Source organism: Emydura macquarii, unplaced genomic scaffold (assembly GCF_026122565.2).
Source record: "Emydura macquarii macquarii isolate MOO-44397 ecotype Brisbane River unplaced genomic scaffold, CSIRO-AGI_Emac_v2 contig_2636, whole genome shotgun sequence".
In the NCBI taxonomy this organism is placed as follows: domain Eukaryota; kingdom Metazoa; phylum Chordata; order Testudines; family Chelidae; genus Emydura; species Emydura macquarii.
The window spans coordinates 13,286,191-13,312,352 of NW_027132773.1; the positions used below are offsets into that span (position 1 = coordinate 13,286,191).

General features: G+C 43.9%; 1 protein-coding gene across 1 annotated transcript in view; it reads right to left on the reverse strand.

The window, feature by feature from the left end:
* The window catches only part of PDZRN4 (PDZ domain containing ring finger 4), a 377,274-nt gene extending 371,637 nt beyond the window's left edge, over positions 1 to 5,637 (reverse strand). The window contains exons 1-2 of the mRNA XM_067564199.1: positions 4,789 to 5,637; positions 1,444 to 1,530 (exon numbers count right to left, since the gene is read on the reverse strand). Coding sequence (XP_067420300.1) covers positions 1,444 to 1,530; positions 4,789 to 5,532 — 831 coding nt within the window. The 5' untranslated portion in view covers positions 5,533 to 5,637. The remainder of the gene's footprint in view (positions 1 to 1,443; positions 1,531 to 4,788) is intronic.
* Between the last annotated feature and the right edge of the window lie 20,525 nt (positions 5,638 to 26,162).

Here is a 26,162-nt window from a genome sequence, read left to right on the forward strand (position 1 = left end):
ATACTTCAATGACCTAGAAGTTCAAAAACTGAAATCCCAATAAAACTCAAGAAATCAAACAAACACTGAGCTGCTTTCTTTCTGCAAAAATCCAAGTTCTTCCACAACCCTGAACTGTAGAAGTCAAACTGCAATCCAAAATAAAGATTGTATGGACTTCATTACCAGGACTATTAAAAGGTGTCACAGATTGCAATGTAAGTATTATGACATGTATGCCTTCTAGGGTCCTATACTTTCATCCTTTTCCTTAAGAAATCTTACAAGCTCATACTTTGGAACTTCTTATAAAACACATGTGACATCTGCAGATCTTAAGATTTACCCACAAGGACTAGCTGTGCAATTCTGCAGACCAGGGCCTATACTTCTTAGGCTTTGGTGCTAATGAGAACATACTCCTTGGCACCACTAAATATAGCATTAGAAAAGAAGACAACCAGCAAACCAAGCATACACACTCCTTGCCCCCAAAATATTATTGCTAAAACAGCAGGAGCAGGTTACAGCTTTTCAGCTTAAAAAAAAAATCTGATCAGTACATAGCTAAACACTATGAAACATTTTAATCAACTACTAATTTTTCAGTGTAGTGAGTGTTTTTACCGTTTATAATACATTATTATATTCTTGATTCATGCTGCTAAAAGGATCAGGTAAGAAAACAGATATTAATAGTCTAGGGTTTGGGGTTTTTTTTAAGCGTTTTTCTAAATCTAAGCTATTTATTGCTGCTAGTAGACTGATTTAAGATACAAGATAGATGGAAAATGAAATTCAACTTAAAATTATGTATATATTTGAATGCATATACTAGCAGAACAGTTGTGTCAGTGCTTAATTTGTAATGAAAGAGGTGCCGGGGCTCTAGCAATTGTGTGCCGGGGATCAAGCAAAATTTTTTATTTTCATAACTGACGCAGCAAGCCCAGAGGTGCTGGGACTATGAACTGCCAAGCCTAGGTGCGCCGGGGCAAAGTAAGCACTGAGTTGTATAGACTGTGATGCAGATACTTTCTACTCTCCTTTTAATGAAAATAATAAAGTTTTTTTTTTTTTCCACAGAATCCCAGGAGCTTGATTTTGCAACAATTACTCATGTGAGTAGCCCCACTGATTTCAACTGGGCAACTTGCATGAGTACAGATGATTCACATGAATACAGACTGCAGACAGCTCCTAGGTTTGTTAGAGTTGAGGGTACTTTTCACCTCACAGAACTGGGTCCTAAAACCGTAAATCTAATGATTTAACAACACAGATCTCAAAACTGCAGGCCAGATTCTGTACCCATTTTCAACCATGCATATCCATGGTGTGACTGAAAGCAGAAGCTGACCCCCATTATTTGTTTTTATTACTAATAATAGCTACATGATAATAGAAAATTATCTATGTACAGTACTTTTAAAAAAGGCAAACTACATTTATTTTGTTGGTTACCTGATTGGGTCGTCCTCCTATAATATTGAATCCCAACGTATCATTTTCTCTTTGTAGCATGATGGTTAATGGCTTAGGTTCTCCTCCCTAAGAAGAAAGGGGTGAAACATTATTTTTAAAATGTTAAATGAAAAAGAATATTTCAAGGGAATGTATCAGTGTGCTACAGCTTTTTGTTGTGGAAAATGCAAGACAAACGGGCTGAATGGAAAATTATGATAAAATGGTGCTACATACTTATAAATGACACAGAAGTTTACACTGTGGAAAAAACAAATACCACCAAAATGTAACAGGTACTTTAAAGAGCCCAAGAACCTGGTTTTCATAGGTGCTGAACATACTTTAAAACTTTAAGTTAGTGGATCTGAGAGAATTCAGCACCTCTTGAAATAAGGCTCCAAATGTTAGTGTACCTTTAAAACAAATCCCTGAATATACTAATTATATAAGATATTAAATTTATGGGGTGAAATTGTGGCCCTAGTGAAGTCAAAGGGAGTTTTACCCTTAATTTCAATGAAGCCAGGCTAAACCATATCTCTGACTCTTAGCATTTCCAACTCCAAAAGCTGGTTCTAAACAAAAGCTGGTTCTATACAGCTTTCCCAGTAATTCACAGGGATGCGGAGGAGGGAGACTTATTTTTCTCTTCTTTTTTACTTTACCAGAAAACAGCAAAGAAAAGCAAATAAGCTAGAAAACACACACACACACACACAAAATTCTAGATGTGAGTTTATGAATTATACAATAAAAATAGTGAAGAAACCAAAGTTAAAAAAATAATAATAATAATAATAATATATTAAAAATACCTACTTCCTTAGGTAAAAATGGTTAAATAATTTTCTAAACCATACAAAGAAAAAGATTAAAACAGGCCTTTCTTTAACATCATAATTTAATTTATTTTGAATTTTTCACATATAAAAGTAGTTATATTTCAGGAGACATAATCCCTACAGATAATGTGTATGCAGCCTACAACAAGTAAAGTAAGATTGTGTTTTCTCATTTTCTATACACTGGTAAATTAAAGCAATTTTGACAGCTAAAAAACTGTACCTTTTTTAATATTCAGAATATAATAATGAATGTGGAGGCTTTCTGATATCAGAACTGATTTTTATTAACTGTGATAGTGAAGTTTTATATTACAGCATGACATTTTAAATTAATGTGGTACATTTTTACTTTATTGATAGTTCTTCCAAATGAGTATTTTGTTCATTATCTTTGTCGTCTGTAACAGATTTCTCTGAGGTGGTACATACAGCAGCACCTACTGGTAGTGATGAGAAATGGTAGATATTGAAGCATTACAAAAGAGGACTGCCTTCATGTCAATTACTATAGTGTCTCCCAGCTCTTTTTAAAATGTCCTTTTTTAAATCCAGTTCTCTCTCACTCCAGCCCCACATATCACTATTTCTCTGATGTACTCTGCACTTCACTGCAATCATTGCTGGCTTTCTTCATTCCACCTCATCATGAGATGTGAAGCAGATATATGAGCCTATCTTTTAAAGCCAACACCCCATGGATTAGCTATCAGGAAGAAGCTGAAAAAAACCCACAAAAAAACAAAGGAAAAAGTAAGTATTTAAGTTCCTAAAACACTAATCATTTTATTTCCAATAAGCCCTGAATGTATTATATTAATCCTGGACATAAAAATCCTGAGAACTCAAATCAGTGCCCCAATCAGAATTTATTTTACAGCACTCTGAAGTTCAGCATATCATACTAGTTCAGAAGTGGGCAAGGCTACTCAAATCTTTTCCTCTGGATTCTGCTTCCCAAGAGTCAATAAAGATTTTGGAAGAAAAGTTCCTTGAGAGGAGCTTAAATTCCATTAAATCACTTCTCACCATGGTTGCAACCAACAATGTCAGACCCTGCACAGCCATCCTTCAGACAGGAATTAAAGCTTGATAGAGCAAACCTTTTAGCCTGTTAAGCCATCTCACCAGCAAAATGAGTCTGTTTATTCAATCAAAAGCAAGCAATTCAATATCTAAGCAATGCCATCAGACTTGGCAAAGGGTTGAAGCAGCACTGCTGGTCTCTAACGTCAAAATTGCCAATCATTATGTCTTTCAGTCCCTGTGGAACTGTTCCTAAACCGTAAACATTTCTAATGTTTTTAAGCACCAAACTGCTTTTCCAGGCTACTTTCTGATATTTTTTTCCTTATACTTACAGTATGTTAGCTCCATATCTATCTGGAAACTAGACACCCCCCCCCCATCTAAAGAAAATCTAGTAGCAGCATTAATAAGGTCACACCCAGCTGGGTGAATTGTGGTCTAATCTGGACACCCTGCCTTGGAAGATTTGCAGTGAAATTTGTTTATTGTCAGACAAGTTGGAGCCCTTTCCTCTCACTTGTGCTTCCCAATCCATTCTCTCTAGACAAACCTGACATGAGATCCTCATCCAAACTGAGCCTCTGGGGACTACTAGAGGCTGCTGGTGTGCAACCCTTACACCCTGCCAGATTCTTAACAGTCAGAAAGAGACATGAAACAGCCTAACCTAAAAGGACTAATCTAGTTTATGTCCACATTTTTGGCTGTTAGCTTGCGCTGTCTCTTAAAGAAAAAGAGAGAGACAGAAAGAATCTGCTGAAGCTGCTTTCACAGCTCTTGCTTGACAGATGACGAGTTTTCCAGGCTGGAGGGGTGGAGAGGAAGGGGGAATGAAATGTAAAAGTTTGGTTTACATCACTTTAACCGGTTCAGGACTTTTCAAGCTTCAGCACAGCAAGAGAGAGCTAGAGGCAGGGGCGCACACAAGGGGGCAGCCCCACCTCTGGTAATCGTCGGGGGCACGGAAGTCCTCCGGCCCCGGTGCCGCGGTGAGGGGGGAGAAGAGGAGGGGGGTCAGTTAAATTTCTGCGCACGCCGGCCTGGCTAGAGCGAGTGATGGGGTTGCCCTGAGCGGCGATAACCTGCCATGTGTTAGCTGATTGCCTCTCTGCTCTCCGCGGGACCTCACCACCAGGGGCTGAGCCTGCAGTTCCAGGTGCGGTGTGGTGGGAAGATGCTCCTTGGGTGTCAGCTCGGTTTGTATTTTCCAAACGCGACCCTACCAGTAACCAAGGACTACATCGAGATGATGGTTTGCAGGATCGCCCCCGATCATCCAAGGAGCAGCCCTCGCACGGAGAAGATCCACCAGTTACCGGCGGGCAGCCGGGTCACCCCGCACCGCACAGGGGGGTCGCCAAGAGCGCACACCAGGGGGCAGCCCCACCTCCGCCATCTCCGAGCCCGCCAGGCTGGGTTCCCGCTACTCCCCCCCACCGGCTCGGTGACTGCCAGCGCCCCCCGCACTCACCTTGCAGGGCTGGCTGCCGGCCAGGTTCTTGGCGATGCTGCTGATGTGGCTCATGTACTGGTTGAACTTCATCTGGTACCTGAGCGCCGTGAGCTGCACCTCGCTCTGCAGCGCCGCCAGCTGAGCCAGCAGCGACTTCTCCCTCTGGCTCCACTTCAGGGCCTGGCGCTTCAGCTCCTGCTCCAGGCTGGCCCTTTGGCCTTGCAGGCTGCCGGTCTGGCTCCGCAGCGCCCGCAGGCAGCAGTGCCCCCCGCCCGGCGGCGGCGGCGGCGATCCCCCCGCCAGGTCCCGCTGCCGGAGCCCCAAGCCGCCGCCCTGCTGGCAGCCGCCGGCCGGGCGGTGCTCGCAGCTCTCCCGCGTGTGCACGTCCACGTCCTTCAGGCTGAGCGCCTCCGGGCAGCCCTGGTGGCGGCAGCGGGCCGGGCTGTAGTCGCACCTCTCGACGTGGGCGGCCAGCTGGTGGAGCCGCACCGTCCTGCCGCAGCCCCGCCGGCTGTAGTCGCACTTGATCGCCAGCTTCTGGACGAGGCTGCGGAGCGGCAGCACCTGGTGCAGCTCCTTGGCCGAGATGGGCTGGCAGCGCAGGGGGCACAGGCGCTGCTGCACCGCCCAGGGCAGCAGGCAGCCGGCGCAGAAGACGTGCCCGCAGGGCGTGGACAGCGGCTCCTCCAGCACCTTGCTGCACAGCTGGCACTGGAGATCCGGGTCCACGGGCTCGGCGAAGCGATCCAGCTCAAAGCCCATGGCTGGGCGGGCTGGGAGCACAGGCGGCGCAGAAACTTCCTAGGGCCGGCTGCTGTGGCTGCTTCTCCTGCCAGCCCGGCTGCTGCGGCAGGCAGCGCAGCGCCTGCAACTTCCAAGGTTGGAGCGGGGGGGCGGGGAGGGCAGCGCAGAGTTTGTTTGGTTTGAAGTTTTCAGCTGCTCGCCATGTCCCCTGATCCTCCCGTATTGACGCTAATAGGAGCTACCGCCAATGCTTCACCGCCACCTCCGCCCTGTCGTGGCCTCCCTCCCCTCGCTGGAAAATGCAGCAGGAGGAGGACAGGAGAAGCTGGGAGCTGCCTGCCCCGGACTCTCGCCTGCACTGAAGGAGAATGGGGGGGAAGCATCAAGCAACCGCGCCAGCTCCCGTGCAGGGGGTGGGCGGGCATGTCAGGCACACTGGGAGCCCACACACCAACTTGGAAGGGATTCACTCCCGGAGAGTTGCTCCTTGCCCCTCCGGCGTGCCTGGCTGCTGGGACATTCCTCTCACCCGACCCCAACGGTAGCTTACGTTCTTTATTACTTAGAAACGGGTGTGAAAAACCAGCCCTGATCAAGCAGCAGAAAAACACTGGGATTGCAGATTATTTGGGTAGCCAGTGTAGGGAAGGGCCAGTGACCAGCCCCAGCCCTCCCCCCGCAGGAGAGGATGCACAACCTGGGCCTTGGCCTGCTGGTGGCCTCTCCTCCGCGTCCCCAGAGCAAAGAAACCATGGCCAGGGAGGGGCGCTCATCTCAGCCCCAAATCTATGGGCCGCACTTGGGCCCGTTGTCTTCAGTGTAGATTATTTAAGGCTGACTTGTGCAACGGGTGATAGGGATAGGCAAAGCTGTCTGCTGGCTGAAGAGGGGAAGCATTTTCAACTCCCTTTGCTGGTTTCTTCCTTTATTTTTTTACTCAGCTCTGCCTTGTTTGGGGGTTGCTCCCTGCCTTTGCAAATGAAAGCCGTGCAGAAAGCTAAGCAGTAAATGGTATCAGACCAAAAAATGCCACCAGTGCTGTGGAATTGTGTGCAGATCTCCCTTCAACAACACCACGTGTATAAATAACTCTTCCAGATGGGTAGCCCTGTTAGTCTGTATACAGCACAAACAAGGGGAGTTCTGTGGCACTTTAAAGACTAACAAATTGACGAAGTGAGCTGAGTCTCACGAAAGCTTATGCCTACAAAAATTAAATTTGTTAGTCTTTAAAGTGCCATATAAATAACTCTGGCGCTTTAAGAACAACTAAATATATGAAAATTTGGAAATTCATAATAGAGAAACAAACCTAACTTCTACCCCTGCATTGCTACACACATCCAGCAAAATACACTGAAGTCTGAAACCTATAACACATTCTCCTAACTTTACTATGGAAAACATAAGGCCAGATTGCTTTCCCCATCCCTGTGGAGAACCTCCCAGGAGGGAGAAGGGAAAGAAAGGTCTGGGAAGTTTCCCCAGTTAGCTTCATCAGGGGTGTGGAAGGGCCAGAAGGGGCTAGTCCAAGATTCACACAAGTCTCCAGACATTTGCTGGTAGTTAGAGCTATCCATGTGCTGCCACAATGCCTTCTGACCAGTTCTGAGACCACTGCATTATCCTTGGTTTCCAGGCCTCATGGCTCCAGCAAAGCCACTTGTGTTTCCCTGACTCCCACAAAAGGTTCTCTCCCACGTCTGAAGACAAGACATGGTGGGCAGGGACATGTAGGTAGCTACACGTCCCTCCTTTCCCACATGGACAGGGGAACATGTGTCAGATGAGAGATCTCAGATACACATACCCACACTTCATAATAATTGAGAGTACAGCACAAATACAGCCCCAAATGTATGCAATCCCCTTACTGAGCACCCCCAAAAGAACTACCATTTACCATGTCAGATTTTCCACATAAGACCCACAAACATAATAGTCACCCTGACTATCATCCTTGTACAAAAATTAGACTGTACCATTGTACAATCCCCCAGCTCAGGCAAATAAATAAACACCCACATACACACACACACATTCACAGATTAACAGAGCGCATCTGAGCAGACCAGGTTTATCAGCACTCGCAGCTGACTCCTTATATGTCCCTGAACTCAGCAGGCTGGGTCAAAACAGCACTGAATTCCAACTGCCACCCTTATATGCCCCTGGACTCAATCAGGCTGGGTTACAACAGCTGCCACCCTTGTATGCCCCTGGACTCCACAGGCGGGGCAAAGCAGCACTGCCAAGCTGTCACTCATATATACCACAGGTTTAGCATGTCACTATCCCTACTCTCATTCTACAATTGTTCTAGTAGTAACCCCCTTGGTGAGCAAACCCCATAGGCTTTTCAGGCACTACAGGGATCTTTAGTATAGGTAAGAGAAGCGTTGCTGCAGAGCAAAATAGGTAAGCCAAGAACATGCAAGAATAAACAAAGTTTGGAGAAAGTCTGACAACCAGCTTGTTTTTAAAAGGTATTTTATTGCCAGGTATATAACATTTATGGTACTCATAGTAATAGCCATATAACGAGAGAAAAACAACCAAACAGTTACAATATTACATTATTTCAATTGGGTATTGGAGAAATTTAGCCCAAGTTTGATTACAAAGTCAGATTTAGAATGTTATACCTGGACTAAGAGAGAGAGATCAAATTAGGCCTGAGGAGGGAAAGTGGGCTTAAGAGAGTGAGTTGGGGTCTCACTGCTGCTTGAATCAGTTGAAGGTTCCCAGGAGACAGACTGTTCAGCTTAGGGTCCGGAGCGCTTGAAACAGGCAGAGCCCCCAACACAATCAGTCAGGAAAAGGTGAAGTCCCAGTGGAACTGATGCAGCTTTTGGATCCAGGCACCAGAACAGAGTTCTGAACTTGGATAGCGGTTTTTGTAGGGAAAAAACAATGGTTCAAGGGAGAACACTAGGTTTGTTTATGGATAAACAATGGGTATACTCAGGGGAGTATACCAGAATTGTTATTTATGCTGGACAATAGGAACTGATCATTCCTGGCTATGGGCAATGTTCCTTCCAGGGAGCTCACAATGCAATTAGGCAGATTCAGTGTTTTGGATATCAATAAAGGATCTATGACTAGAATTGGTCTGATAACTGCTGAGCTGGGTGTGTGCAGGCATGGTTCATTAACATCTGGAGCAGAGACCTCCCATCATGCCATGTTTCCCTGCTTTGCTGATCCCAGAGTTGAGTGCAGTTCCTGCCTCCTGTTCTTTATTCGGTATGCTAATAGAGATTTTTCCTTGTTCCATCTGTGATGCAAATGAGTCTTTCTGTTTTCCATTCGGTGTGGTAATCGAGATGCCTCCTTCTTACATCTTCAAATGTAGATGAGTTGCCTTAATCCTGTCACCCTTGTTTGGAGGGGTTTAGGTGTGTCTCCCACTGCCTTTTCATTGCTATATCCATCTTTGATCGGTTCTGGTTCAAGCAGAGGCTGGGGGGTGAGGGGTTTAGGTGAGTCAGACAGTAGGGGTTTTGCGCCCTGGTTCCCCAAGAACACAGAGCTGACAGGTAACAGGTACTGTAACTCAAGTTGCTGCAGAAAGAGAGTGTGCATTAACTTTCATAGTTTCAGAAACAGACACACACTTTCCCTGATGGGAGGCTCCAGGAGACTCCAGGTTGCAGGAGTTCTTTGGTAGCATGGAAGGGCATGCAGTCAAAGGTCACCAGAGAGATGTGGAGGGTGATCAGGCAGCAATATAAAAGTAAGGACTCTATGCACATATACCTCTTGCCTCAGGCAGGTCTAAGTGTAAAACATACAATTGTTTCCAAGGAAGACAACTGCTCAAGTGGAAAAATATCAAGATAAGTTGTAAATTGAAAATCATGGGGTGACATCTAGACAGACTTATGTTCAGTGCCTCTTCGGGTACTGTCACCTAGCTGTGGTGAATGGGCTTTTCACTTCCCAAAGCTCTCTGCTCTCAGCTCACCTATGGTCAGAGATCTCATGGTGGTCAGAGGAAACGTGACAAAGATACATTGAAAGCAGATCTCAAGAAAACTGATTGGACATCATAAGGTGGGAGCAGGAAGCCACCAACCAACCCTAATGCTGTGATATCCTGTGTCAGACAGTGGCCCGCTTCGAGGAGAAGCGTCTTCCTTGAAGCTGAAAAGAGAGAGAGAAAGAAAGAAGGAGAAAGAAAGAACTTTCTCCCAGCAGGTCAGCTGACCTGCTGGGAAATATCTGTACCTATTGTGGGCTGATCTGTGGTTCCAGGATTGGACTGCTGAGTCATCTCAGAACTCATGTAAATCCTGGTGGTAGAGATCATTCTCAAATTGAGGGATTTCCAACAACAACATTCAGTGCTGGGGAGGAGTCAGTGGTCATGGTACATGCAGGTACGAATGACATAGGGAAAGGTAGGATAAAGGTCCTGGAGGCCAAATTTAGGCTGCTAGGAAAGAGATTAAAGTCCAGACCTCTGTGGTAGCATTCTCTGAAATGCTTCCAGTTCCACATGCAGGGCCAATTAGTCAAGCAGTACTCAATGTGTGGATGAGACAATGGTGTTTGGAGGAGGCATTTAGGTTTCTTAGGAACTGGGCAGACTTTTGGGAAAGAAGGAGCCTATATAGGAAGCATGGGCTCCACACAAACAAAAACAAAGCTTGATTGCTGGTTGTAGAGGAATTTTTAAACTAAGGGTTGGGGAAAGCCGAGAGGTACAAAGGAACACATGGTTCAGACAGACAAATCCCTTAGGGGAGGATTTATTGAAGGGGATACTCTATATCAGTGGTCCCCAAACTGCGGGGTGTATGTCTCTTGGCAGGCATGGAGGAATGTGTGGAGGGATGCGGCAGGGCCTGGGCCAGCCCCCCCGGGCCAGCCCCTCTGCCCCCTAGCTCCAGCCTCAGCCCCCAGCTCCTGGCCCTGCTCCTGGCCGTGGCCCCAGCCACAGCTCTGGCCCTCACATCGGCCCTGCCCCCGGCTGTGGCCCCAGCTGCAACTCCGGCCCCACCTGCAGCTCCGACCCCTACTGCAGCCTCACTCTTGTCTACGGATCCTGACTTTCAGCCGCAGACCCCAACTCCAAGCCCCGGCTGTGGCCCCCGGCCCCAACAATGGGTTCTGGCCCCAACTGTGGCTCTGCTCCCGCCTCCTGACTGCAGCTCTGTTCCTGGCCAGGCCGTGGCCCCACTCCTGGCCCTGACTCCCGACTGTGGCTCCTGGGGAGGCATGGACTGGATAAGTGGAGGGGCATGACTGAAAAAGTTTGCAGACCACTGCTCTATATCCTAGTAAAGAGGAGAGGATAGAAGTTGATAAAGTACAGGTAGGAACTGAAGAGAAACAGCCACATGAAAAAAGAGTCCCATTCAATTGCATCACATGAAGGCAGACAACTAAATATTGACAAATTTTATAAGTGCTTGTATACTAATGCAAAAGGTCTTAAATACTCAGATGGGTGAACTTCAGTGCCTGGTATTAAATTATGGTATTGATAGAATAGGCACCACAGAGACTTGGCGGAACAATGAGACATGGTAATACCAAGGTACAAAATATATAGATATGACAGAGTAGGATGTGCTGGAGTGGGAGTGGCACTGTATATAAAAGAAAGCATAGAATCAAATATAGGAAAAAATTTAAATCAATCAAACGGTGCCATAGAATCTCTATGCATAAGAGTATAATAGAAGAGTATAATAGAAGGAATATACAACTGACCACAGGACCAAGATGGTGACAGTGACTGTGAAATGTTCACGGAGGTTAGAGAGGCTATGCAAACAGAAAACCTAATATTAATGGGGGATTTCAACTGACTGAAAACATGTCACCTCAGGATGGAATGCAGAAATAAAAGTTTTAGACACCATTAATGACTGCTTCTTGGAGCAGCTAGTTCTGGAACCCACAAGGGGAGAGGCAATTCTTGATTTAGTCCTTAATGGCTCACAGGATCGGGTCCAAGACGTGAATATAGCTGAACCGCTCAGTAATAGTGACCAGAATGTAAGTAATTTTAACATTATTGCAGGGAGGAAATACCAAAGAAACCCACCACAGTAGCATTTAACTTCAAAAAGGAGAGCTACGCAAAAATGAGGAGGCTAGTTAAATGGAAATTAAAAGGAATAGTCACAAGAGTGAAATACTTGCAAGCTGCATGGAAACTTTTAAAAAACACCATAATAGAGGGTCAAACTATATGTATATCACAAATTAAAAAAAAACAGTAAGAGGACCAAAAAAATGCCACGATGGCTAATCAGCAGAGTAAAAGAGGTTGTTAGAGACTAAAAGACCTCTTTTAAAAATTGGAAGTCGAAGCCGACTGAGAAAAATAGAAAGGAACTAACTCTGGCAAGTCAAGTGTAAAAGTATAATTAGGCAGGCCAAAAAAGAATTTGGAGAGCAACTAGCAAAAGACACAAAAACTAACAGCAAAATTTTAAGTACATCAGAAGCAGGAAGCCTACCAAACAATCAGTGGAGCCACTGGACAATTGGAGTGGTAAAGGAGCACTCTGGGAAGACAAGGCCATTGCAGAAAACCTAACTGAATTATTTGTATTGGTTCATTGCAGAGGATGTGAGGGAGATTCCAACACCTCAGCCATTATTTTTAGGTAATAAATCTGAGGAACTGTCCTAGGTTGATGTGTCAGTAGAGGACATTTTGGAACAAATCGATAAACAGTAATAAGTCACCAGCACTACATGGCATTCATCCAAGTGTTCTGAAGGAACTCAAATATGAAATTGCAGAACTACTAACTGTGGTAAGTAACCTCTTTCTTAAAATCAGCTACCATACTAAATGGTAATAGCTGATTTAACTGGAGGATAATTGGAGGATAGCTAATGTGATGCCAATTTTTAAAAAAGGCTCTAGAGGTGATCCTGGCAATAACAGGCCAGTAAGTCTGACTTTTTGAAACTATAATAAAGAACAGAATTATCAGACATATAGATGAACACAGTTTCTTGGGGAAGAGTCAACACAGTTTTTGTAATAAGAAATCATGCCTCATCAATCTATTAGAATTCTTTAAGGGGGTCAACAAAACTGTGGACAAGGGTGATCCAATGGATGTAGTATATTTGCACTTTCAGAAAGCCTTTGACAAGGTTCCTCACCAAAGACGCTTAAGCAAACTAAGCAGTCATGGGATAAGACAGAGGGTCCTTTCATGGATCAGTAAGTGGTTAAAAGGTGGGAAACAAAGGATAGGAATAAATGGTCAGTTTTCAGAATGGAAAGGGTAAATAGTGGGGCCCCCAGGGATCTGTACTGGGACCTGTGTTGTTCAAGCTATTTATAAATGATTCTGAATAAGGGGTAAACAGTGAGGTGCTAAAGTTTGCAGATGATACAAAATTACTCAAGATAGTTAAGTCCAAAGCTTATTGCAAAAAGTTACAAAGGAACCTCACAAAATCGGATGACTGCGCACCAAAATGACAGATGTAATTCAATGTTGATAAATTAAAAGTAATGCACATTGGAAAACATAATCCCAACTATATGAACTAAATGATGGGGTCTAAATTAGCTGTTACCACTCAAGAGTGACATCTTGGAGTCATCGTGGATAGTTCTTTGAAAATATCTGCTCAATGTGCAGGGCAGTCAAAAAAGTTAACACAGTGTTAGGAACCATTAAGAAAGGAGAGATGATAAAACAGAAAACATCATAATGTCACTATATAAATCCATAATACACCCACACCTTGAACTCTGTGTGCAGTTCTGGTTGCCTCATCTTAAAAATATATATATTAGAATTGTAAAAAGTACAGAGAAGGGCAACAAAAGTGATTGGGGAATGCAACAGCTTCCATATGAGGAGAGATTAAGAAGACTGGGACTGTTCATCTTCAAAAAGAGACAACTAAAAGTGAGGTTATGATAGAGATCTATAAAATCATGAATGGTGTAGAGAAAGTGAATAAGGATAACATAACACAAGAACCAGGGGTCACCCAATGAAATTAATAGCGAGCAGGTTTGAAAAAAACGTAAGGAAGTACTTCTTTGCCCAACACACAGTCAACCTGTGGAACTCATTGTCAGGGAATGTTATGAAGGCCAAAAGTTTAACTGGTTTCAGAAAAGAATTAGATAAGTTCATGGAAGATAGATCCATCAATGGCTATTAGTCAAGATAGTCAGGGATACAACTTCAGGCTCTGGGTGTCCCTAAAACTGTGAATACCAAAAGCTGGGACTGGATGACAATGGATGGATCACTTGATAAAGTTCCCTGGTCTGTTCATTACCTCTGAATCATCTGACACTAGCCACTGTTGAAAGACAGGATATTGGGCTAGACAGACCATTGGTCTGATGGACCAGTAAGGCCATTTTTTTGTTCTTATGAAATCCTGTTTCCACTGAAGTCAGTGGGAGAACTCCCTTTGACTAAAATGGGCCATTCCACCCGTGGAGTTCAGCTTTCATACTTAGAACTAAATCCTGTATTTTCTTTCATTGTAATCCATAATTATTTCACCTCATAGTACATTTGAACAATGTCTGGCCAGATTCAGCTGTCAGTTACAACAATGTAATTGGGATAACTACGCTAAAGTCAATGGGACTTATGGGTGTTTACTGTTAAATCTTAGCATCAGGAGAGTTAGAGGAGGGCATTTCATAAGATTTCAAAGCAAATATAAATATTATGTGTGTCCATATAATTCACGTGTTGTTACTGGGAAGCACCTCAGAAGATATCTTTTTCTCTTCTATATTTAACCTTAGCAAGCAATTTTTCTGAATCACAATCTATCATCGCAGTACTTTAAGAGCTTAAAATAGCATCCCTAAAATGGGCAGGTAGAAAAATAGTCTGAAGCCTCACAATTGCTTTCTGAAGGCTGAACAAATATTTCCATTCATCAGTGCAGGCAAGAGACTCTTTCAGACAACAGCAGTCTTTCAGTAAGGAAGTTTACACAGGATATGTCTACACTGCAGAGTGAAGTCGATTTACTTTAAATCGACTTTCACCCACCAAATTGTAGAAGTCACAGGAAAGTAATCACAGCACACTCCTTGCATCAGGTTCCTGGGTCCCCACTACCACGCTTGGGTCAACATTCAAAGCAGTGCACCGTGGGTAGCTATCCCACAGTTCAACTAGCCTCAGAAGCTTTTGGGAAGCTTGTCGTCTTCCCATGATGCAACATGCTTCTTCCCCCTCCCTTCTTGCCCCAAACAAACTGCAAATGCTTTTTCGCGCCATTTTTCTATGCCACGTGCACGCCGTTGCAGGAGAGGCATGGAGCCCACTCAGCTCTGCACTGTCATTGTGAGCATCACAAATACCTCACGGCTTATCCTGCAGTATTTTCAAAGGCGTGGCAGGAGCTGCAGCACAGAAAATAGTTATGTTACCAAGTCCGCCCTGCTACAAGCCATAGAGCGAAACAATTCCTGTTTGCTGCAGGCTGTCATGCATCATCTTCAGTCCATGGAGCGCTGTTTCTGGTCCTGGGAAACAAGCACAGACTGGTAGGATCGCATCGTTATGAAGGTGTGGGATGATGAGCAGTGGCTGCAGAACTTTCTTATGCGAAAGGTCACTTTCTTTGAACTTTGCACGGCGCTGTCCCAAGCCCTGAGGCACGTGAATACTCGCCTGAGACCAGCTCCAACAGCGGAGAAGCGAGTGGCCAACGCTCTGTGGAAGCTAGCAACCCCAGTGTGCTACCAGTCAGTTGGGAATCAATTTGGAATCAGTAAATCCACCGTTGGATTTACTTGCTGTGATGCAAGTGTGCAGGGCCATTAATAGACTTCTGCTACGAAGGGTAGTGACTTTGGGAAACATGCAGGACATAGTGGATGGGTTTGCCGCAATGGGGTTCCCAAACTGTGAAGGGGCAATAAATGGCACACATATCCCTATCCTAGCACCTGACCACTATGCCACAGAGTACATAAACCATAAGGATACTTCTCAATGGTGTTGGATCACAAGGGACATTTCACTGACATCAATGTACTGTGGTCTGGAAAGGTGCATGACACACGCATCTTTAGGAACTCCGATCTGTTCAATACGATGCAGGCGGGTACTTTCTTCCCTGACCAAAAAGTAAATATTGGGGATGTTGAAATGCCAGTAGTGATCCTGGGGGATCCTGCCTATCCCTTGCTTCCTTGACTAACGAAGCCCTTCACCAGGCACCCGGACAGCGAGAAGGACCATTTCAATAAAAGGCTCAGCAAGTGCAGAATGGTGGTGGAATGTGCATTTGGGCATTTAAAGGCCAGATGGAGATGTCTACTCTCTAGGCTTGACATTAGTGAAAAGAACATCCCATTTGTTATATCTGCATGCTGTGTGCCCCATACTTTGTGTGAAACAAAGGGTGAAAAGTTCCCCCAGCGTTGGGCCATAGAGGTTGATAGGCTGGCCGCAAATTTTGAGCAGCCAGATTCCAGTGCTACACTCAAAGCCAACCATGGAGCGCTTTGCCTATGGGAAGCATTGAAAAATCGGTTTTGCCATGAACCGCAGTAATGTATGTCTCTGCTGTGCCTTTCTTTCCCATCCTCCCCGCTCACACCAGCAGCCCCTCCCCCTCTTTCCCCGCCCAAGCTATGAAGGAATAAAGACTGATTTTTTTAAAGCTGCAAATTTTTGTTTGTGACCCATTTCAGTGGGGAGAAAAGAGGATAAGTTAACATTGTAAAGTGTCACTGTGCAAGCAACTGTGGTTGCGTGCAGTTCTTAAAGGAGCCATCGTGTCTTTCTGCTCGCCTCCACTGGTATGGAGTGCTGCATCCTGCTCAGCCTTCTCCTAGAGCACTTGAGGGTGAGGTCTGATAACAAAATGGTAGGTGGTGGAGCGTTTTGGAGGGGCTGCAGAGGGAGACTATCTTCCACCACTCTTCCTGGAGCTCTACCAGACACCTCAGCATGTTGGACTGATCCCTCACAATACGCAACATCTCCTGTTGTATATCATGCTCCTGCTCCTGTGCTGATTTTCTGTGTTCCATGTCCCTGTCTAGTTTTTCAGACAAGGACATCCTCCAGGCTCTGAGCTTTGTGTCAGCAGCCATGGAGGCATTCATTAATTCACTGAACATATCATCCTGCGGGTTTTTTTCCCACTTCCTAATCTGGGATAGTCTTTCAGCTGAAGTTCTGCAAGGGGGGCTGAAGTGTCGACTGTAAGACAAGCAAAGCACAAGCTTGCCACTGTTAGCTGACCCCAAATAGTAAAAGAAATGTTACAATGTAAAAGAACTCCCCTTCATGTTCACAAGGCGAAGCCAGACACACATTCCAATCTGTACGTGGTGGACGGGTCAGAGTAGCATTCCAGATATGAAAAGCAAGGGGCCCTTGTATCAATTATGGAGAGGTATCATTAGCACCAAATTCCACAATCCACACTTGAGCAAGGAGAGGGATCACTGGGCTCCCAGTAACATCCCAAGGATTGGTTTGGGAGGAGGTGGGTAGAACAGATTAGAGGACACCATGGGTGAAGTGTAGCAGCAGAAAACATAGGGCAATCAGTGTCCCGACCCATAACGCCCATGGCAACAATACCAGTACTAGGAATTGTCTTGGGGAGGTGCCCAGAGATACCGGCCATGTCAGAGGAATAACATGGAGTGACTGCATTGGTCAGGTATTTTAAACTTGTGCCATCTTCCCTAGGTGACTATGTGTGATATCAGTCTCCTGAGGAAAAATAACGAGAGTTCTGTAGCACTTTAAAGACTAACAAATTTAATTTCAGCAGGCATAAGCTTTTGTGAGCTTCTTCCTCAGATGCAGTTGGTAGAAATGATACAGCATTTTATATATATTTTATATATATTGTGGCTGATGGCCGGCTTTTCTCAGTGGGTCTCGCACCTTCCTGCTTGTAGTGGGCCAGGAAGTTGGTAGTCTTCCCAAATGACCCGCTCCTCCGGGTCCCAGCCCAGGGGCCCTATAAGAAGCAGCTATGTGCTGCTGGTACTGCTTTCCAGACGGCACACTCTTCCCCTGGGCTAATTTTATATATATCTTTATATATATGTTCCTCGGCACAGCTTTCCTATCACCACCGCTCAGCACTCCTCTCACCTCAGCACAGCACAGCACAGCACAGCACTGCTCTCACCTCAGCACAGCACAGCACTCCTACTTCCTCCAGCTCGTGCACTGTGTGTTTGGGGCGGAGCCCTTTTATGGAGCACCTGGCTGATCACTAATCAGCCTCAGCTGCTCCTAATTGCCCCCAGTGGTTCTGAGTGAGTCAGCAGGGAACAAAGACCGGAGCATTCTGGGGCTCACATATCTCCCATCCAGCACTCTTCTACTGCCTTCTGCCTTCACCATATCACAATATGTTACCTATTTGCTATATCATTTCTACCAACTGCATCTGAGGAAGTGAGCTGAAGCTCACGAAAGCTTATGCCTGCTGAAATTAAATTTGTTAGTCTTTAAAGTGCTACAGAACTCTTGTTGTTTTTACTGTATACAGACTAACATGGCTACCCCTCTGGAAATAGTCTCCTGAGGGTAACACAGGTGGAAAGGGAAGTTTTGCTGCAAGCATCGGGGTACAGGCCTGGCCCTTATGCTGCTATGGTGTGTTCTGCGATGATGCCTGCTCATTTAATGGCAGAGTGGTGAGGTAGAGTCACTACCATGGCAGAAGAAATAAGACTGCCCTCCCCAGAAACCTTCTGGAAAGGATTACAGATTACCTACATGAAAGTTTCCTTGAGATATCCACAGAGGATTCTCGGAGCATACCTCTGCACATAAATAGTCTGTTTGGGAGTAACCCTCCACTGAAGTTTGCCACTACTCAGTAAGACCCTCCCCTCAAAAACAAAAACTCCTTTTAAGAAGCTGGACTGGGGACATAAGCGCAAAAATTAGATTTGCCACACACACTCACCAGATGTGCCTTCCCCAGCATCTCAATCAGTCCCCCTGCCCTGTGTGTGGCAGGGCTGCTCTGGGGTAACGAACAGGTCCTGGCTCTCAGGGAGAATGGATACCCTGCTCTCCTGGAACCTGCTCACCTCATTCTCCTCATCCACAGAGTCCTCCTCATTTGTTCTGGACTGGGATTCTGCGGAGGTATTGATGCTGCGTGGTGGCTCAGTGGTGGGATCACCACCGAGAATTGCAGCTCCTCGTAAAAGTGGCATGTGTTGGACGAGGAGCCAGAACAGCTGTTAGCTTCCTTTGTTTTCTGATAAGCCTGCCTCAGCTCTTTCATCTGAACGCAGCACTGCTGCGCATCCCTGTTGTACCCCTTCTCCTACATGCTGCGAGATATCTTCTTGTAGATATCTAAATTTCTTTTGATGGCTCGGAGCTGAGCTGGAACAGTCTCTTCACCCTACAGATCGATGAGATCCAAGACCTCTGCTCCACTCCATGCTGGAGCGTGTTCAGGCTGTGCAGTCGCCATGAGCAGTTCAGCTATTAAGCTCTCTCCACGCTGTTCAAACTGGAAATGGGAATTCAAAATTTCCCAGGGCTTGAGGTGAGGAGCTATTTCCTGTTTACTTGGCCACGTTACAGCAGAGTGTGAATGTCCAGAGTGGTCAGAACAGAGCATTATGGGATACCTCCCGGAGGCCAATGGCATTGATTTACATTGTACTCTGCCTACATTGACTCAAATGCTATCCATGGAATTTGACTTCAGCACTACACCACTTGCGGAGATGGTTTTATTAGGTCAACTTTTACCGCAATTTAGATCGGTGGAACTTACGTGCCAGTGGAGATGCATACTTTAGGGGGTCGACGGAAGTGGTGCTATGTCAACCTCCATTGCCAGTGTAGAGCAGGCCACAATGAAAAAGATTGTTATTTATTCTATTCATTGATGCACGGAGACATGATATATTTTCTCCTACCTTAAGCTTGGTATCCAGGAGCAGCCCTAGCCATTTTGTTGGCCAGAGAGGAAAACATTTGCAACACAACTCTCCAAGAGGCTGGCCAAAGAAAAGGGCTAGCAAATCAGGAGAAAGCAAGAATGGCCGACCAATCTAAGTGGAGCAACAACAAAACAAACAAAAAAGCCCAGTTGCACAGCAGTTCAGCATCCCCTGGAAGTTGGCACCCAGCACAACCACTTTGTTTGTCCGACCTTAGAATGAGCCCTGTTGGCATCAAATGTGTCAGAAATCAACTTACATCAACAGGATAAATGAGAGCAATTGTTAGAATGTAAGTAAATTAACTATCTGGATTTTAGCCATGATTTTGCTACGGCTTATGTGCCATTGGGCATGTCACATAACCACTTTTGCCTCCGTTTCCTCAGATGTAAAATAGGGATAATTATAACTACCTATTTCACAGAAGAATTGACTGAGGCAGCTGATAATTTAAGATGATGGGGCTAAGCCGAACCACAGGCAATATGGCCCAGAAACCCAGATCCTCAAAGTTATTTAGACTCCTAACTTCCATTTAAATAAATAGGATTTAGGAGCCTAAATACCTCTGAAAATCTGGACCTATGTTATTATATCAATAGTGTGGAATGTGTACTGCAAGCTGTCACAGTTTTTCTCTATCGTAGTTACTTAGATAGTCCCCATTACCAAAGAACCTGAGCACCACACAATCTTTAATGTATTTATCATCAAAACACATTGAGAAGCAGGTAAATGCTTTTACCCTTGTTTTACGAATGGGGAACTGAAGGATAGAATACGAAGTGATTTGTCCAAGGTCACACTGTAAGTCTGTGACAGAGCAAGGACTTGTACCCATGCCTTAGGTAATTACTGAACCATCCTTCCAATTTCCTAATAGAAATTGAGGAAAGGCATTCTGAACTAGGAGGGGGTCAGGTTAGGGGGTGGACTGGGTGGACTGAGGGTGAAAGGTGGTGAAATTGGGGAGGGGAGAAGGTTGCAAGTGAAGGGGGATTCTGATGAATTTGTGAAAGGGGTGTGAGTGAATGAATGATGCCTGGGGGGAGACAGTAGGGGAAGCTAAGATGGTAAGAGGCTGGATTGGAGGGGCACATGGGATATGTGTACTGTTGCTTTAAATCTTTAGCCATACACCTGGGAAGAGGGGACAGAGGGAGGTTACAGAGAGAAGCCCAGGGGTGAAGCGGAAACACAAAAGTTTTAGGGATAATATGTATTTCTTTATTCCAATAAAGTTCCTTGTTCAGTGTTAAAGGAAAACCACTCTTTCTGTGATTTTTTGCCATTGTCACATGATGGGGAGTGGGAGAGAAGCAAAAGGAGAGGAGAGGCCAGGACTGGATGAAAACAGGGCTGCCAAGTGTCACACTTCTCTATTTGTTAGCCCTGTAAATGCATTGCTGTAGCCCCAGCTCTCCTCCACAGAGCCTGGCTTCAGGCAGCCTGTCTGCCTCTCCCATTGCTGCTCCTTCTTCTGGATCAGAGCAGGGAAGGAGCAGCCAGGAAGAGATGCAGCAGCAGCAGCCGCAGGTAGCCAGCTAGTTGGCAGGGATAGAAAGTGAGGGGATTCAATACTGGCCCCAGGTTCCCTTGTCTAGTCTGGCATTCCCAGGCACACACCACCCCCCATTTGCTCCAGCAATGCCAGACGTCACAGCTCCCATCCAATCCCAACGGCTCCAATCACCTGCCCCAGCCATGTCCTGACAGCACCCTACACCCTATTCCCTACAAAGTACCAGATACCCCAGGCCTCCCACCTACTCCAAGCAACCCTAGATATCCCAACAATCCCAAACCCCTCCAACACCCAACCAACTACCCCTTTAAACACCCTCTCCCACACCCTCCCTTTAAACACACAGTCCCTTTAAACACCCTCCCCCCCACACACACACTCACTTGCCACCAACATCCTGCAGTGTGCAGCTCCATAGTCAGCTCCCACCATTGCTTGGGATGGGATATGTTGAGCGTAAAGTGAAACGTATATGCAAATATGTAATTGAAGTTATTATATCATTTACATAAAATGTTACACATGGAGCTGCAGAAATATTGGCAGATAGGAGAAAACAGGAAAGCTGTTGAAGGAGGTAAATACTGTGTTCTCCCAACCTGCCCTTTAAAGCAAAGTGTCAACTTTTTTCATTCTGAAAGGATGATGTTAGTGAAAGAGGAATGAGGGATATCCTTTTCTTCCTGCCTCTTTCCCAAGTTGCCTCATCTCCCACCCAATGCCTCCCTTGTGCTACCTGGCTTTTCACTTTGAAAATCTAGTTACCTCTGCAACTCATTGCCACGTGATGTCTTTGAGGGCAAGAGGCTGGCAGGAGTCCAAAAAAGGATGAGTTATATGGAAAATGAGATCATCCACAGTGATATTAGAGGAGATACAAACCAATTAAGGGATATAAATTCTCATGCTTTGAGGTAGAAGCAAATCATTAACTGAAGCTGTTTTAAGTTGAGCTCAGGGAGTAGACTGGTGCCAGAATGGATCAGGATACAAAAAAGCAGGACTCGTGAAAGTGGCTTAAATCTGTTTTTACACCCCCCCTCCCCCTCCAAGCTGCACTGAGTGCAGCTTTGGTGTGACCCATAATCTGGCATGTCATTTGTTAAAATCCATGTTAAAATGGGCAGCGATGGTCTCCCTTTCATGCATTATTCTCAGAGTTGGAGAAGTGGATAGCTGAAGGATTAGTGATGGGATTTGGAACATTTTGTCTCCAGGTCACCAGTTAGAACCCAGCACTGGGTCAGTAGCTCCTTCAATGGTTTACCTGGTGGAATGAGTATGTGATATATGAAATGAGTTGGCAATTCCAAGTGTCCACTGGTGTTCACATTATAAAAACCACCACAATGATGGGCATTAAATGGAACCCTCTCTGCAAGTTTCAAATGACACACCAAAGACTGAAATCATGTGGGAAATGAATTACCTTAGCATCACAGGAAGGGTTCCCTCCAGAACAGGGTTGAAGCCCATTGGCAGGGCATTGCCCTGTCCAGGCAGCACCTGTTCAGTGAATAAACACAAGGTTGCAGTCTCTAAGACTGTTTTTACAAGCACTTAATTTTGCTTAAAAATCCAGAGATGAAAAGACGGTCGCCTTGCATACTCTTAGCAAAATCAAAGACAAACCACTGAGTGACAGAGAGGCAAGAATTCCGCTTCTGAAGAGGCTTATTCTCAATCTGACAATTGCTGAGATTAGTGGAAATGTTGAGTTGTAATAGTGCTTTTCTGTTGTATATCTGCATCTTTCCTATTGCACTAGCCAATGCTACATTGTAGAGGATGTGGAAAATCATCATACCCTGTAATATGAACGTAATTAAAATGTTCATGTTTGCCATCCTTCAATAAAGAAAAAATGGAAGGAAATGTGTTCAAAAGCATAGATGAGAGATCCAGAATGGAATATGAAGAAATAAAAAGGGGAAAAAATGTGGGAATGTGTGTGGTAGGATTTTCAGTCCTTTTACTTAAATCCTTGGATTAAAGCCTTTGAAATTAAATTTAAATACCACTGCCACAAGACTGTGGTTGGCCCCAAGGAATGTGTGAAGAGAATTATGATTACATTATGCATTTTTACAGGACACTGACAGAAAAAAAACATTTAGAGAAAGAATATGACTAAAAACTGAAAGAAACCATTTTAAAAGGGAAATTAAAGTATAGGTACAAGTGTATGAGAACTGATGAATCCAAGCACTCCTTTGCCATTGTTTCTCTCCTGTCAGGTACAGTATAAATTTGGAAAATGGTAGAAACAAAAGAATGACAAAATAGGTATCTCAAGATTCATATGGACCTTAGGATAAAGACGTCAGAATGTGTTACTGCTTTGATTGTCACATACATCCTTTCAAATGCAGGCATTGAAATATCTAGTTCAGCCTCCCTTCTTAATCTCTGTATATTTTTAAAAGAGAGATTAAACACAAAATGATCAGGCAACACACTCTACTGTATCAATATTCCTCATATGAAATATGAGCTACACACTGCAAACATTTAGTGGCCCTAAGGTCAGTCCCTTTGAGACCAAGCCTGTGTTAACGCCAATAATGCACTATTCAGTGGGTGGGGGATGGGGAAAAGAAGCCTGTATTTCTGTATTTAATGTAAATTTTATATTCTAGCAAGAAAAGAACTCAGGAATACTGGTGCTTCTTCCATTAGGCAGTTAGGAAATTAATATGTTTAAAAATGATCCAATTCTCTTTGTATCTGCATGTGGAGAAAGCAAGGAAAATCATGAAACAGCATGTATAGACAATTTATGATAGTAACACAGAGAAAATATCATAGAAATATAGCTGTTTTAAGCAAGGGGAGGGGCTATTCTAAGCAGGGAATATTATATGTTTTGTTTTTGTTGTTTTTTCCTGCTCCTCATCTGTTTTACCTGCCTTTCTTCGTTTTTTCCTTTAAAACATAGCTTACTGAAGTTTTCAGGTTTCACCAATTACTTATCAGAGTCAATATTTATCAAACTCCAAAAATACCTGTGCTTTCCAATGTCAGGAGTAAAACTCAGATCATTTCAATCATTCTATCTGCCTACAATTTTATTTTTTTAAATTAGTTTTAGGAATCTTCACTGCATAAGGTAAAAGCCTAACTTGACGATCATATAATAAAATATATATTTTTATTTCCATCAATTTCTGTCACCAGCATCAGTAAATAAAGGTGGAACTTGTTCCCAGCTGTAATTTTTCTCAGCATGTATCTATGACCCTCTGCTATGTAATATAGTGCTCCTTGCAGTATCCCTCCACCCCTCAGGCTGCGAAGCCAGGACTCATGACCTCCTGTGAGGTAAGGTAGTAGTTAATATTACCTTATCTAACAACCAGTAAGAGGACAGTGACCCTTTCTGCAGAGCCATTAGGCCTTCAACGATTGGGATTCCTATCCTCTCTCCTCATACGTAAATTGATCCATGGAAAGCCATGTATGAGTCTGGGATGGTGCTGTGGGGAGAGAGGAGACCCCGTACACAGGTGACCTTTTGTGTTCAGATCAGTGGAGAAAACCATATTTATATGGACAAGAAATAAAGGCTTAATAGGCTTCATACTAATAATGTTTCTTTGCAGATTAATGGCTGAAAGTTCAGATGCTTATCTGAATATTTTAAGGGGTAAAAAGCAAGCAGAAAGTCTTCTGAGACAACACTCACACAAAATTTTAATTTTTCTGTCTTCTAGAGAGAACAAAAGTGCTGAATAATCAGTTTTTCACATCCTATTTTAATAGCTCTGGTCCTAGGTGATACAAAAAGGGCTGACATACCTGAAATGAGAGGAGAAAAACAAAAACAAAAAAAATGAAGTGAACATCTATGGATCAGAAAAGTTTCTGTGTGACTTGAATTTGATGAGAAATGCAAGTTGTTTCTTATTTTATCCAAAACAAGTGTTTCTGTTCTTCTGAGACTTAAAGACACTCTAACCTATCTGATGAAAGGAAATATTAACAACACACATATGGACAAAGAAAGCATTTTAATCTGCCTAGAATGTATTATATTTCTAAAATGCCTTTCACCATGGTATCTAAATGGATTATACTGAGAAAATACAGAAATGTGTGTTACCTCAAATTTAGTCAGGAGACCAAGGACATGGAAACACTTAACTCTAGTGTAACAACAACAATTTTCTAATGACTAAATGCGCCTGTGCTAAGGATTCATGCACAGAGCAACCTGATAATCTTGTATTGATATATGTTATCAGGATGTTAATGGTGCTATTACCTGCTTCATTATTTCATAATTAATTTGGGTATTTTCAAGAACATAAACTGATTTACAGAGATGCTGAGCACCCAAAACTCTCACTGAGGTCAATGGAAGTTGTGTGTGCTGAGTACCTTAGAAAAATAAAGGCAATAATGTGTAATTTAGGGCTAAATACTACACACCTTGCTTAGTACAAAATCGGCCATTGACTTCTTAGGGGATGCTCATATGAATAGGATAAGCAAGATCTGGTTCCTAGTTATGTTTTATACTAGATCAAGGGATCGGAAACTATTTTATATTCATCTGCAGTTTTACTCTAAGAATTTTTTTTTTCAGTGGGGATACATAAACTCCAGCTTGAGAGACCTTATTATAGCAGCTTAAATAGGAAATTCTTTAGGGGGAGTATGTTATCAGGTTCATGCAGAGACATGGCTTCAAATTTATTATAGTTCATTTTAAAACCAGAAAATTTGCCAAAATTAGTAATCATCCAAACTATAACAAAAAACTGAAATCCCTGGTAGGTCATACATATTAATATACCATCAGCATAAAATGCCTGTTTAAATTCACTGATGCCAGTCTCTATCCCAGGAGACTCTGAAGCAGAGTTAAGAGCTTCTGTCAAAGGCTATAATGTTGATGTAAACAGCACTCTGGAGCAGAGAGGAACGAAGGAGAAAAAAATCTTTGTCTAATGGATCAAGACAATTTTTATAAAGTTATTAAGTCTTCTTGGTCCCTAGAACCTTATGATTTTTAAGGCTTTGCGTCATTTTAAAAATGTCTTATCGATCCCCTTTTCTTGTATAGGCCTTGCTCCAAATAAGTACACTCAAATTGAAAGTTAGGCTAGTAGGGGACTTACAACAATCTGCAAATATTTACCAAAAATGCTGTCATACTCCTACAGTCTATATTAAGGCGATCAGCACTAT